The sequence below is a fragment of the Gorilla gorilla genome, chromosome 20 (assembly GCF_029281585.2).
Source record: "Gorilla gorilla gorilla isolate KB3781 chromosome 20, NHGRI_mGorGor1-v2.1_pri, whole genome shotgun sequence".
In the NCBI taxonomy this organism is placed as follows: Eukaryota; Metazoa; Chordata; class Mammalia; order Primates; family Hominidae; genus Gorilla; species Gorilla gorilla.
Window position 1 is genome coordinate 24544574 of NC_073244.2, and position 13319 is coordinate 24557892.

Below are 13319 nucleotides of genomic sequence, written 5' to 3' on the forward strand. Positions count from 1 at the left end.
CAGGCTGAGTCTCACCTCCCTTTGCACGTGCTGTTTGCTGGGCATGGACTGGTGTTTTCCATGTGCCTGCAGGCTTTGTTTGACACCCCCTACTCCAGGAAGCCCCTTAGCTCTCCTCTCTGTGTGCCTCCAACCCCTCTTCTCCCTTCCAGTCTCTCTTTTTTTAGACAGGATCTTGCCCTGTCGCCCAGGCTGGAGTGCGGTGGCCCAGGCTGGAGTGCAGTGGCGCCATCTTGGCTCACTACAGGCTCCGTCACCTGGATACAAGCGATTCTCACAGCCTCAGCCTCCTGAGTAGCTGGATTACAGGCGAGCGCCACCACACCCGACTAATTTAATTTTTATATTTTTTAGTAGAGATGGTGTTTCACCATGTTGGCCAGAATGGCCTCAAACTCTTTTTTTTTTTTTTTTGAGACGGAGTCTTGCTCTGTCGCCCAGGCTGGAGTGCAGTGGCGTGATCTCCGCTCATTGCAAGCTTCACCTCCCAGGTTCATGCCATTCTCCTGCCTCAGCCTCCCAAAGAGCTGGGACTACAGGCTCCTGCCACCACACCCGGCTAATTTTTTGTATTTTTAGTAGAGACGGGCTTTCACCGTGTTAGCCAGGATGGTCTCCATCTGCTGACTTTGTGATCCTCCCGCCTCGGCCTCCCAAAGTGCTGGGATTACAGGTGTTAGCCACTGCGCCTGGCCTTTTTTTTTTGAAATGGAGTTTCACTCTTTCGCTCTTCTTGCCCAGGCTGGAGTGCGATGGCACGATCTCGGCTCACTGCAACCTCTGCCCCCGAGTTCAAGCGATTCTCCTGCCTCAGCCTCCCAAGTAGCTGGGATTACAGGCATGCGCCACCATATCCTGCTAATTTTGTATTTTTAGTAGAGACGGGGTTTCTCCATGTTGGTCAGGCTGGTCTCGAACTCCTGACCTCAGGTGATCTGCCTGCCTCAGCCTCCCAAAGCCCTGCGATTACAGGCATGAGCCACTGCGCCCGGCCACCTTTTTTTTTTTTTTTTTTTTGAGACGGAGTCTCATTCTGTCACCCAGGCTGGAGTACAATGGTGTGGTCTCGGCTCACTGCAACCTCCGCCTCCCGGGTTCAAGGGATTCTCCTGCCTCGGCCTACCGAGTAGCTGGGACTACAGGCGCCTGCCACCACATCCAGCTAATTTTTGTATTTTTAGTAGAGACGGGGTTTCACTATGTTGGCCAGGCTGATCTTGAACTCCTGACCTCGTGATCCACCCACCTTGGCCTCCCAGCGTGCTGGGATTACAGGCGTGAGCCACCGCACCTGGCTCAAACTCTTGATCTTAAGTGATCCTCCCGCCTCAGCCTCCCAAAGTGCTGGGATTACAGGCGTGAGCCATAGCACCCAGCTGCTTCGGGTCTCTCTTAATCCCTCCAGTATGGGGGTGCTCCTGCTGTGCTATGTCTTCTCCAAAATGGGATTTCCTCAAGGTGGGGCTAAAGCTTGTGGGGGAGGCAGCATCCCCCAGCCTGGGCAAGCACAGACGTGTATACCATAAATATTACCTTTAAAGGGCAGTTTCAGGGGGTCGGGGCCTCCCCAACCTCCACTCCTCTGGGTGGGAACCACTCCCAGGGGAACAGCAGGCACAGAGGGAGCTGTGGGTGGAAAGCAGATGGTGCGGGGACCGAAGGGTCCGGGAGTGGTGCCAGGAGAGTTCTGTGTGGTCCAGCTTCCCCGGGAGCCTTTGCAGGGAGCTGCCGATTTTGCCTCACCTCTCTCTGCCACTTTAAAAAAACATCTTCAGGCCAGGCACAGTGGCTCATGCCTGTAATCCAGCGTTTTGGGAGGCCGAGATGGGAGGACTGCTTGAGGTCAGGAGGTCAAGACCAGCCTGACCAACATGGTGAAATCCTATCTCTACTAAAAATACAAAATCAGCCAAGCGTGGTGGTGGGCGCCTGTAATCCCAGCTACTTGGGAGGCTGAGGCAGAAGAATCGCTTGAACCCAGGAGGTGGAGGTTGCAGTGAGACAAGATCGCACCACTGCCCTCCAGCCTGGGCGACAGAGCAAGACTCCATCTGAAAACAAACAAACAAGCAAAATATTCACATCTTTTTGTCTTTTGGAAGCAACTTTCAACTGGTGGTTATTATTCACATCTTGATCATTGTCTTGACTCCCATCCATCCAAGTCTCCCCCAGCACCAGGCCCTGAGCTTGCTACTCATTGATTCCTCCAGGGACCCTATGTCACTGGGCCATTTTCCAAGTGAGAAAACTGAGGCACAGAGAGGTTAAGTCACTTGTCAGGTCACACAGTGCAGGAGTGGGGGAGCCAGACTGAGAACCTAGGACTGTCAGAGTTTTGGAAGGAAATGCCTGGATGGGGTGCAAGTGGGACCCCCCACCAGGGTTCAGATCCCTCCCTGTTTCACATGGGGTAGTGGAGGAAGTGGTATAAGATCCCACAACTGGCTGGGTGCAGTGGCTCATGCCTGTACTCCCAGCACTTTGGGAGGCCAAGGCAGGTGGATCACTTGAGACCAGGAGTTCAAGACCAGCCTGGGCAACATGGTGAAACCTCATCTCTACAAAAAATACAAAAATTAGCCGGGTGTGGTGGCACATGCCCACAATCCCAGCTACTCGGGAGGCGGAGGTTGCAGTGAGCCAAGATTGCACCACTGCATTCCAGTCTGGGCGACATAGCCAGACGCTGTCTCAAAAAAAAATCCCACAACTATTGGAAGGGGAAGAAGGAGACCCTAATGGCCACGGTGATGGTGGTGATGGTTCCATCACCATGACTGCTTGAACTAAACGCCATGAGTTGTCTGTCCTCAGACATATTCAAGCAGTCAGGGAGACCTTGGAGGGGTAGATTATTCTCCTCCCATCGTGACAGCTTGGTTTTCTGAGCGCAGAGCAGCTGAAGTCAGGCCTGGGGTGACGCCACACCCCCGCGACCCTTCCCCGCCTTTCCCGGGAGACCTTGCCCTCCCAGCTGGGTCATCCGGCAGCCCAGCAGCTTCCGGCCCCCTCCAATTGGCTGTAGGGGCCGATGGCGTCACTGGTTGCTATGGCGAACACCCAGATCACGACGTGGGCAGCCTGGAGCCCACCAAAGTAAAAATAGTCGTGTGTCCCCAACGTGGCCGCCCTGATGTGTGTGGAGGGAGGGTGTCCTGAGACCCAGTTTCCTGCCTCTCACTCCACTAAGAGACGTGGGCAGCCGGCTTTCCTCTGCACCTAAGTTTCCCTGCCAGTAAAACAGCCCCTGCCCGCGGTTCTTAGGAGGTGGCTCAGTAAATGCAAGGACATTTACCAGGTATTATGATAGCTTCCACGGTCCCTTGCTGAGCTCAACAATAGTACAACAGCACACAACAGCAGCAATAGTAATGGCTAATCATGATTAACCCAGAACCCTCCTCACGTCATCTCCAGTTACAGATGGGGAAACTGAGGCACGGGGCATACAAATAATTTGCATGGCCAGGAAGAAACAGAGAATTGAACTGGACCCAGGTCTGGGTGTCCCCAGATTCTAAACTTGTGCCACATGGCATTTTGAGAATTTAAAAACCCTCGTGATTGACCGGGTGCGATGGCTTACACTGTAATCCCAGCCCTTTGGGAGGCTAAGGTGGATGGATCACTTGAGGTCAGGAGTTCGAGACCAGCCTGGGCAACATAGTGAAACCTCGTCTCTGCTAAATATACAAAAATTAGCCAGGCATGCTGGCACACACCTGTAACCCCAGTTACTTGGGAGGCTGAGTCAGGAGAATCGCTTGAACCCGAGAGGCAGAGGTTTCAGTGAGCCAAGACTGCACCACTGCACTCCAGCCTGGCGATACAGTGAGACTCCATCTAAACAAACAAACAAACAAACAAAAAACTGTTTTTTTTGGCCGGGCATGGTGGCTTATGCCTGTAATCCCAGCATTTTGTAATCGCGGCATTTTGGGAGGCCAAAGTGGGTGGATCATCTGAGGTCAGGAGTTCAAGACTAGCCTGGGCAACATGGCAAAACCCTGTCTCTTCTAAAAAAAAAAAAAAAAAGAAAGAAAAGAAAAAAAAAGTCCCAGCTACTCGGGAGGTTGAGGCAGGAGAATCACTTGAACCTGGGAGACAGAGGTTGCAGCGAGCCGAGATTGCGTCATTGCACTCCAGCCTGGGCAACAAGAGCAAAAGTCTGTCTCAAAAAAACAAAAACAACAACAAAAAACCCTCTTGGGCTGGCCATGTCTGAGGATGGACTGTGAGGTCACAGTGGAACACAAGCTCAGGGCTTTCTATCCTTCATGCGGTGAGGGCACCCAGAGTTGGTGCAGGTCAGTTTGCTGAGCTCTAAAAGGGTCTTCAAAAGGGAGTCACCCGTCAGCCGTCCTCCCCACGCCCCCACTGGTACCCAGGGCCCAAACCTGCATAGGCTTTGCAGCGAGTGAGGAGAGAATGGCGTTCAGACCTAGACCCAGGAGGAGAGGGACATCTGAGACGGGACAGGGAGAGGACAACTCAGGAATCTCTGTTTTCTCAACAGATTATTAGTTTTTAGCCACTACTGACATACTTCTTCATAAATACAACTAATTTGTAATTTTAAATAAAATTATTATTAATTTTTTTTAGACTTAGAGTCTTGCTCTGTCACCCAGACTAGAGTGCAATGGTATTATCATAGTTCACTGCAACCTCCAACTCCTGGGGTCAAGCAATCCTCCCACCTCAGTCTCCTGAGTAGCTGGGATTACAGGCGTGCAACACCACATCTGGCTAATTTTTTTTTTCTTTTTTGAGACGGAATCTCGCATTGTTGCCAGGCTAGAGTGCAATGGCACCATCTCAGCTCACTGCAAGCTCCGCCTCCCAGGTTCAAGCGATCCTCCCGAGTAGCTGGGACTACAGGTGTGCGATACCACGCCCAGCTAATTTTTGTGTTTTTAGTAGAGACAGGGTTTCACCATGTTGGCCAGGATGGTCTCAATCTCTTGACCTCGTGATCTGCCCGCCTTGGCCTCCCAAAGTACTGGGATTACAGGCATGAGCCACCGCACTTGGCCCTTCTTATTTATTTATTTATTTATTTATTTATTTATTTATTTATTTATTTATTTTTGAGATGGAGTTTCGCTCTTGTTGCCCAGGCTGGAGTGCAATGGTGCAACCTCGGCTCACTGCAACCTCCGCCTCCCGGGTTCAAGCGATTCTCCTGCCTTAGTCTCCCAAGTAGCTGGAATTACAGGCACCCACCACCACACCTGGCTAATTTTGTATTTTTAGTAGAGATGGGGTTTCACCATGTTGGCCAGGCTGGTCTTGAACTCTCGACCTCAGGTGATCCGCCCACCTCAGCCTCCCAAAGCTCTGGGATTACAGGTATGAGCCACTGCGCCTGACCGGCCTGGCCTTTTTTTTGAGACAGGGCTCAAGCAATCCTCCCACCTCAGCCCCCCAAGTAGCTAGGAGTACAGGCTTGAGCTGCCATGCCCAGCAATTTTTTTTTTTTTTTTTTTTTGTAGAGACGGGGTTTCACTCTGTTGCCCAGGCTAGTTTCAAACTCCTGAACACAAGTGATCCATCCGCCTTGGCCTCCCAAAGTGCCAGAATTACAGGCGTGAGCCACCGCACCCGGCCTACTCTGGCTACTTTTTTTAAAAAGTTTTGTAGAGATGGAGTCTTGCTACGTTGCCCAGTCTGGCTTAAACTTCTGGGCTCAAACAACCCTCCTGCTTTGGCCTCCCAAAGAACTGAGATCACAGGTGTGAGCCACCGTGCCCAGCCTAAAATATTTTTTAGTGCAGGTATGGTAGGAGCCAGGTGGGGAATTAGACTGTGAATCTGGAGGGCCTCCAGGAAGAAAGGATGTTGAGTTCAGACCTGAAGTATGAGCTGCAGTTAATTAGGGCCAGAAGGGAGGGAAGGCTGTTCTGAGAGAGCGCACAGATAGCGGAAAGGCCTTGAGGCAGGGCTGAGCCAGTGTGTAGAGTGAGCGGGAAAGATGCATTGGTTGGGGCAGGGGACTGGGGATTGTGGGGGTGCATCAACGGCCAGGGGTTCTGAGAGCTAGTCTCTCTGAGAATGATCCCCATTTCTGTCTCATTGCAGAAGGAGCTGAGCCTGCCACGCCGAGGACGTGGGTGAGTTCACCTGGGGCTGGCGGGCTGGGTGGGCCCCAGTGGTCTTGGAAGTGGATATTTCAGCAACAGCCACTGAATTGTGAATGTATTTAATAATTACAGCAACACATCTCATGTTCATTCTTGCCCTCGTGTTTGCAAAGTGCTTCACAAGCACCTGGCCTCTCGCCACAAACATGGGAGGCCATGCCAGTTTGCAAATGAGGAAGCTGAGGTGCAAAGGGGTTTCATCACCAGCTAAGGACACTCAGCTGGGAAGGAGAGAAACTTGTCTGGAATCCAGAGTCCAGATGTTGAATTTCAGCTGAAGTGTATTAGAACTGGCTTGAATGCCTCTCATGACGGGGAGCTCACTTCCTTTTGGGGAACACCAGCAGAAAATCATCTCTCAGCTAGGCACGGTGGCTCCCGCCTGTAATCCCAGCACTTTGGAAGGCTGAGGCAGGCAGATCACTTGAGGCCAGAAGTTCGAGACCAGCCTGGCCAACATGGTGAAACCCCATCTCTACTAAAAATACAAAAAAATTAACCAGGCGTGGTGGTGCACGCTTGTAATCCCAGGTACTCAGGAGGCTGAGGCAGGAGATTCGCTTGAAGTGAGGTGGAGGTTGCAGTGAACCAGGCTCCCACCACCAGACTTCAGTCTGGGCAACAGAGCGAGACTCTTGTCTAAAAAAAAAAGAAAAGAAAAAATCATCTCTCTCGGGATCACATCAGTGCTCCTGTAGGTTGGGTTTTTTTTGTTTTGCTTTGTTTTCTTTTTGAGATGGGGTCTCTCTCTTTGTCACCCACATAGTACAGTGCAGTAGTGTCATCTTGGCTCACTGCAACCACTGCCTCCCAGGTTCAAGAGAGTCTCCCGCCTCAGCCTCCAGAGTAGCTGAGACTACAGATGTGAGCCTCCACACCTGACTTGTATGTTTAGTAGAGACAGGGTCTCACTATGTTGCCCAGGCTGGTCTCAAACTCCTGGACTCAAGTGATCTGCCTGCCTCAACCTCCCAAAGTGCTGGGATTACAGGCATGAGCCACCATGCCCAGTCTAGGTTACCATTTTTTATCCCCAAATCTTAGAGAACATTATTGTTCAATGCCTTCATTCATTTACAGATGAAAGAAACCAAAGGCCGGGGTGGGGAGGGGTTTTCCTTGAGCTAGTGGTCTAGAAGTGTGTGACTGTGGACACCCCATCTTTGGGAGCTGCTTTTGCCTGAGTTGGGGGTGGGAATCACTCAATGAACATTTTTTTGAGCACCTGCTGTACACTGGGCCCTGCTGAAGCCAGAGGGGATACAGACAATCCAATCTCAGAGCAATGGTTGAAGTTTTGTATGCAGGAGAGAGCTCAACCAGAGAAAGAGACAGACGTGCTGGGGGTGGCTTTATCCTGAAGATCTGGGGCCTCTTGGAGGAAGTGACCTTTGAGCTTAGATCTGGAAGAAGAGGAGGAGCTGGCAGCGGGGAAGTCTGGGGAGAATGGCATTCCAAGCAGCAGGAACAGCGTGGGCAAAGTTTCTGGGGTGCCAGTATGCTTGGCGTTAGAACAGCATGAAGACAAGGGTAGCTGAGTGGAGTGAGTGGAGATGAGGTGGCAGGACAGGAGAAGGAGGAGGTCCTGGGAATGGGGTCAGAGTGGCCCCCAAGCCCAGGCCATCTGCTTCTGTTCCAGTGGGGATGATACAGTTGGTGGGGAGGTGCTTGAAGGCCCCAGTGGTTGGGGGTTGCTGGGGGACTGGGACATTGCCCCGAGAGCCGGCACGGTTTCCAGCCGTGGCCCAAGCTGTGGGCAGAGTGTTGGACCGTGAATCAATGAAGACTGCCGAGGGCAAAGTCCTGGACCTTGGGGCAGGACAGAGCCAAAGACTCCACAAGGGATGTCCACTCCCTGCCACCTTCCCTGTGCCCCACTGGGTCCACCGGGGCCTCAAGAGGGCCAGAGTGAGACACAGACACCCCCAGACCTTGGGGTTTGCGCTGAGAGGGAGGAAGGACAGAGCTGGCGGCGCCTGGTGCTGGTGCGGGTGCAGGTACAGCTTGGCGGAGGAGGGGCTGGTGGGGTTGGGATCGTATATGGGTGAGGGGGGCGACCTTCCTGGCAGAGGAAACAGCTGGAAGCCAGGGACTGGAGGTGTGGTCAGAGCCTCTAGTGTGCGCGGGGATGCGGAGACCCAAGCGGGTTAGGACCTCAGTGCTGAGCAGCTGGCCGGGATGCGGGGTTGGGGAGTTGGGGCGGACTGCGCTCAGATCCCGGCTCCCAGAGAGCCCCAGGGCAGGGGCGAGGGCAGGGGCGAGGGCAGAGGCCGGGCCGGGGCGGGGAGAGGCGGGGTCAGGCCATGGAGCAATCGCGCGGGCCGCGGAGCCAGTGACCGCCCTTCCCTTCCGGGGCGCAGCTCGGGGGCTCCCGAGCCGGCGGCCTCGGCGTCCCTGCGGCAGACAGGGCGGCACCCGCGGCTCCCCTTTCCCGCTGCGCGACCCTCGCTGCCGGGCCGGGCCTGCGCGCAGGTGCGGAGCTGCGATCCCCGCCCCGAGGCGGAGCCAGCCCGGCCCCCAGCGGCCCAGCCCCCGCGTCTAGTCTGCCGCACTAGCCAGGCGTCTGTCCCTGCGTCCGTGTGTCCGTCCGTCGGTCCGATCGCGCCACGATCGGGGCCAACAAGGGGGCGTCGGTACCCGGCCGCACAGAGGCGGCCTCTGCCTCGGCATGAAGTCCCGCAGGGACAAGCTGCACATCCCGGCGCTGACCCTCGAGTGAGTGTTGGGCAGGGCGGGGGTATGCGGGGTGCAGGGAGGACAGGATGACAACTACCCTCCCCCCACGTCTCTGTTCGTGTCGCCCAGAAACGCACCGCCGCCTCCGGGGAGCCCTCCCGGGCCATCGGTCTGGCCCCGCCCTCACGTCCTGAGCTGAACCCAGAATCCCCGGTCTTGGGCCCCTACTCCCTGAGGGAACCGCAGCCGCCATCCGGAGATCCGGATTCGGCCACACGAAGGGGCGGCCGCCAGGTTCACCGTCCCCGGCCTCTTTCTTTGCAGTCTGTCTCCGAGCAGCCAGAGCCCGTCCCTGCTGGGTCCCAGCAGCCCCTGCAGCCCCTGTAGCCCCTCCTTGGGCCTGCACCCCTGGAGGTAAGTGACAGCGCGTGTGGGCGGGGCGCAGACATCGCCCTGGCACCCCGGAGCCTTGGAAACCCTCCAGACTCATCGGTCTCCTCAGGATACTGTAGGTTGGTGACATCACCTCTCTGGGCCTCAGTTTACCCCTCCACATAATGGCACTGCGATACGTTCTAGGGGCTTAATGGGAAAATTCCATTTTTAGCCAGGCCAGCATCTGACAGGTGGCCAAGGAAAGGGAAGAACTTAAGCTGTTGCCCAAGGACTTCCCCAAGACAGGTGCCGGATTCCCAAGCTGCTCAGGTCACTCCCTGCTGAATTGGCCTGGACTCCTGGGTGGTGACCTCAGGGAGAAAGCTCCTCCCTGTAAACACACATGCACACCCAAGGCTGAGAGGCCACCAGCGAGAGCCCTGTGAATTGAGCTTAACCGAAGTGGCGCGGGGAGAAAAGAACCAGGGTGACTGAGCGCTCCCTAACCCCTTCCTGATCCCTACTTCCCAGTTAAGAAAACTGAGGCTCAGAGAGGAGATGCCAGTTTTCCTGATTCAGTCCATCCCCTGGGGGCCAAGCATCAGGGACAGCTTTGCTACCAGGTCTGTTGAGGGTTCTACTGGCCAGTTGGTTGACTCTGTGACTGGCCAGGTTTCAGGACAGGAAGGAGTTTTGTGAGCTCCTCTCATGGTTTGGGCAAAAGTTTAGGGAGGGACGGATGTGAGGTCAATGGTGTCTGTTAGAGTTATGTGGCCCATCAACCATTTACACTTTAGTGTGAATGAGCTGCTTAACTCTTTCCACAGACTTTTTTTTTTTTTTTTTTTTTTTGAGGCAGAGTCTTGTTCTGTCCCCTAGGCTGGAGTGCAGTGGTGCAATCTCAGCTTACCGCAACCTCCACCTCCTGGGTTCAAGCAATTCTCCTGTTGTAGCCTCCCAAGTAGCAGGGACTATAGGCACCTACCACCACATCCAGCTAATTTTTGTATTTTAGTAGAGATGGGGTTTCACCATGTTGGCCAGGCTGGTCGCAAACCCCTCTGCCTCAGCCTCCCCAAGTGCTGGGATTACAGGCATAAGCCACACGCCGGGCCATCCACAGACCTTTAATGAGGAGAAGAGAGAACAATATAGAGCCCACATTTGGGTGCTGGGCAACAGGGAGGTACCTTCCTTCAGACGCCAAGCACTTATGAGACACCTACTGAGATCCAGGTGCTAAAGGCATTGCTATAAAGAAAACATAGTCCCTCCATCAATGGCTTCTCAGTCAGCTTGGGGAATTCAGTGATAAAACGAATGGATAAACAAGATGTATTCAGACAGGGACCTCTTGGGGAGGTGATGTTTGAGCCAAGGCCTGGGCACAGCTAAAGGAAGATTGGCACCAGGCAGTGGGTACTGCATGTGCAAAGGTCCTGTGGCAGGACTGAGGTGGTGGGTTTTTTGTTTTTGTTTTTTGAGACAGTCTCACTTTGTCGCCCAGGTTGGACTGCAGTGGCATGATCTCGGCTCACTGCAACCTCTGCCTCCCAGGTTCAAGTGATTCTCCTGTTTCAGGCTCCGAGAAGCTGAGACTACAGGCGTGCCACCACGCCCGGCTAATTTTTTGTTTGTTTGTTTGTTTGAGAAGGGATCTTGCTCTGTTGCCCAGGCTGGAGTCCAGTGGTACCATCTTGGCTCACTGCAACCTCCACCTCCTAGGTTCAAGTGATTCTCCTGCCTCAGCCTCCCAAGTAGCTGGGATTACAGGCACACACCAACACTCCCGGCTAATTTTTGTATTTTCAGTAAAGATGGGGTTTCACCATGTTGGCTAGGCTGGTCTCGAACTCCTGACCTCAAGTGATTCTCCCGCCTTGGCCTCTCAAAGTGCTGGGATTACAGGCATGAACCACCGAGCCTGGTCTAATGTTTGTATTTTTAGTAGAGGTGGGGTTTCATTATGTTGGCCAGGCTGGTCTTGAACTCCTGACCTCAGGTGATCCACCCGCCTTGGCTTCCCAAAGTGCTAGGATTATAGGCATGAGCCACTGCGCCTCGCCTGAGATTTTTTTTAAGCCTCTGTGTCTGCCTTGGGGGGAGAAAGTTCTGCTGGGGCCAGAAATGGAGGTGGCCAGAGAGAAGGAGGTGGCTAGGACAACATCCAGGACCAAGTCGAGGCATCCATTGAGAATCAGAGACTGCCGTCACCCCTATTTAGTGAAGAAAACGGGGGCATAGGACCTCAGAATGTGTTATCAGGAGCATCCTAGGAGGGTTTCGGGCCAGATCTGACTCTGTCTAAATCCTTGGCTTCCACCCCAGGTGAGGACATGATGAAGGGAGGGACCTGTGTGTTGGAGGCCGCTGAGCAGATTTGACCAGTTTTAACTGGGAGGGGAGGGAGGAACTATCTGGGACTGAGAAAGGCCATAAGGCTGCCTCACTCACCACCAGGGGGCAGCAGAGCCACATTGCCTTGGGCAGGGCAGGGGAATGGGTCCCTGCCTGCCATGTTTCAAGCATCCTAGGAATAAGCTCATAATCGTCCCAACAGAGTCCAGCCTCTGCAACTCCCCTGCCTCCTTTTTTTTTTTTTTTTTTTTTTTTGAGACAGTCTCGCTTTGTTGCCCAGGCTGGGGTGCAGTGGTGTGATCTCTGCTTACTGCCACCTCTGCCTCCTGGGTTCAAGCGAGTCTCCTGCCTCAGCCTCCTGAGTAGCTGGGATTACAGGCATGCACCACCACACTCAGCTAACATTTGGGTGGTTTTTTTTTTTGTTTGTTTGAGACGGAGTTTTCCTCTTGTTGCACAGGCTGCAGTGAAGTGGCACGATCTTGGCTCACTGCAACCTCTGCTTCCTGGATTCAAATGATTTTCCTGCCTCAGCCTGGTGAGTAGCTGGGATTACAGGTATCTGCCACCACTCCTGGCTAATTTTTTGTATTTTTAGTAGAGATGGGGTTTCACCATGTTGGCCAGGCTGGTCTCAAACTCCTGACTTCAGGTGATCCACCCGCCATGGCCTCCCACAATGCTGGAATTACAAGCGTGAGCCACTGCGCCCAGCCTGATCTTTATATTTTTAGTAGAGACAGGGTTTCACCATGTTGACCAGGCTGGTCTTGAACTCCTGACCTCAGGTGATCCACCCGCCTTGGCCTCCCACGGTACTGGAATTACTGGCATGAGCCATTGTGCCTGGCCTTGCAACTTCCCTGCTTCCATTCTATCCATCTCCCCGTCGCTCACTTGGCTCCAGCTACATGGCTGATCCTCCAGAATGCAGGCTGGTCCAGCCTCAGGGCCTTTGCACTTGCTGTCCCCACTGCCCAGAGCTCTGTTCCCTCCTTTCTTCTTCCGTCACATCCTCATCAAGGCCTCAGCCTCAGATAGGAAGCCTTCCCCAACCACCCCCTCCTTCCAGGCCCCACAAACATGGGGTATAATATGCATTATACCTGTCCATTTCCACATCCAGACCCCAGGGATTTTCTTTTTCTTTTTTTTTTTTAAGACAGTCTTGCTCTGTTACTCAGGCTGGAGTACAGTGGTGCGATATCTCAGCTCACTGCAACCTTTGCCTCCTGGGTTCAAGCGATTCTCCTGCCTCAGCCTCCCGAGTAGCTGGGATTACAGACATGCGCCACCACGCCCGGCTAGTTTTGTATTTTTAGTAGAGACAGGGTTTCACCATGTTGGCCAGGTTGGTCTCGAACTCCTGAGTTCAAGCGATCTGCCCATCTCAGCCTCCCAAAATGTTGGGATTACAGGCATGAGCCACGGCACCCAGCCAACCCCAGAGATTTAATTTCCACATTGTCTTGTGTGATTATCCAGTTATTTTTCTCACCCAGAGGTTTGACAGCCTCTCCGAGACCAGACCTTGTCTGTCCTGGTCATATCGTAGACTCAGGCCCAGGGTGTATACAGCAGGTGCTCAGTTAATGCCTGTGGCTTAGATGAATGGGCAGTATCTGGGAGGGCTGTCCTTGTGGTGGTGATAGCATTGGGGGTTGGGGGTGTTGTTGAAGAAGGCCATGAGTTGGGCGCTCATAGGCAAAGTGGCTGTTCCAGGCAGCAACAGCATCGTCAGAGACACATTCCTTCTGGAGCCTC

The 13319-nt window shown here is 53.8% G+C and overlaps 1 protein-coding gene across 25 annotated transcripts in view; it reads left to right on the top strand.

Moving 5' to 3' along the window:
- Window positions 1-13319, top strand: part of MAST3 (microtubule associated serine/threonine kinase 3) — a 53938-nt gene that overhangs the window by 3753 nt on the left and 36866 nt on the right. For 8 of the 25 annotated variants that reach the window (XM_063701810.1, XM_063701814.1, XM_063701812.1 and 5 more), the window contains exon 2: window positions 6085-6116. In XM_063701810.1, the coding sequence (XP_063557880.1) occupies window positions 6085-6116 (32 nt within the window). Of the gene's footprint in view, window positions 1-6084; window positions 6117-7302; window positions 8144-8210; window positions 8862-9146; window positions 9237-13319 lie in introns of those variants that run through there. The other 17 variants (XM_063701803.1, XM_063701805.1, XM_063701804.1 and 14 more) reach the window with 8 other exon arrangements.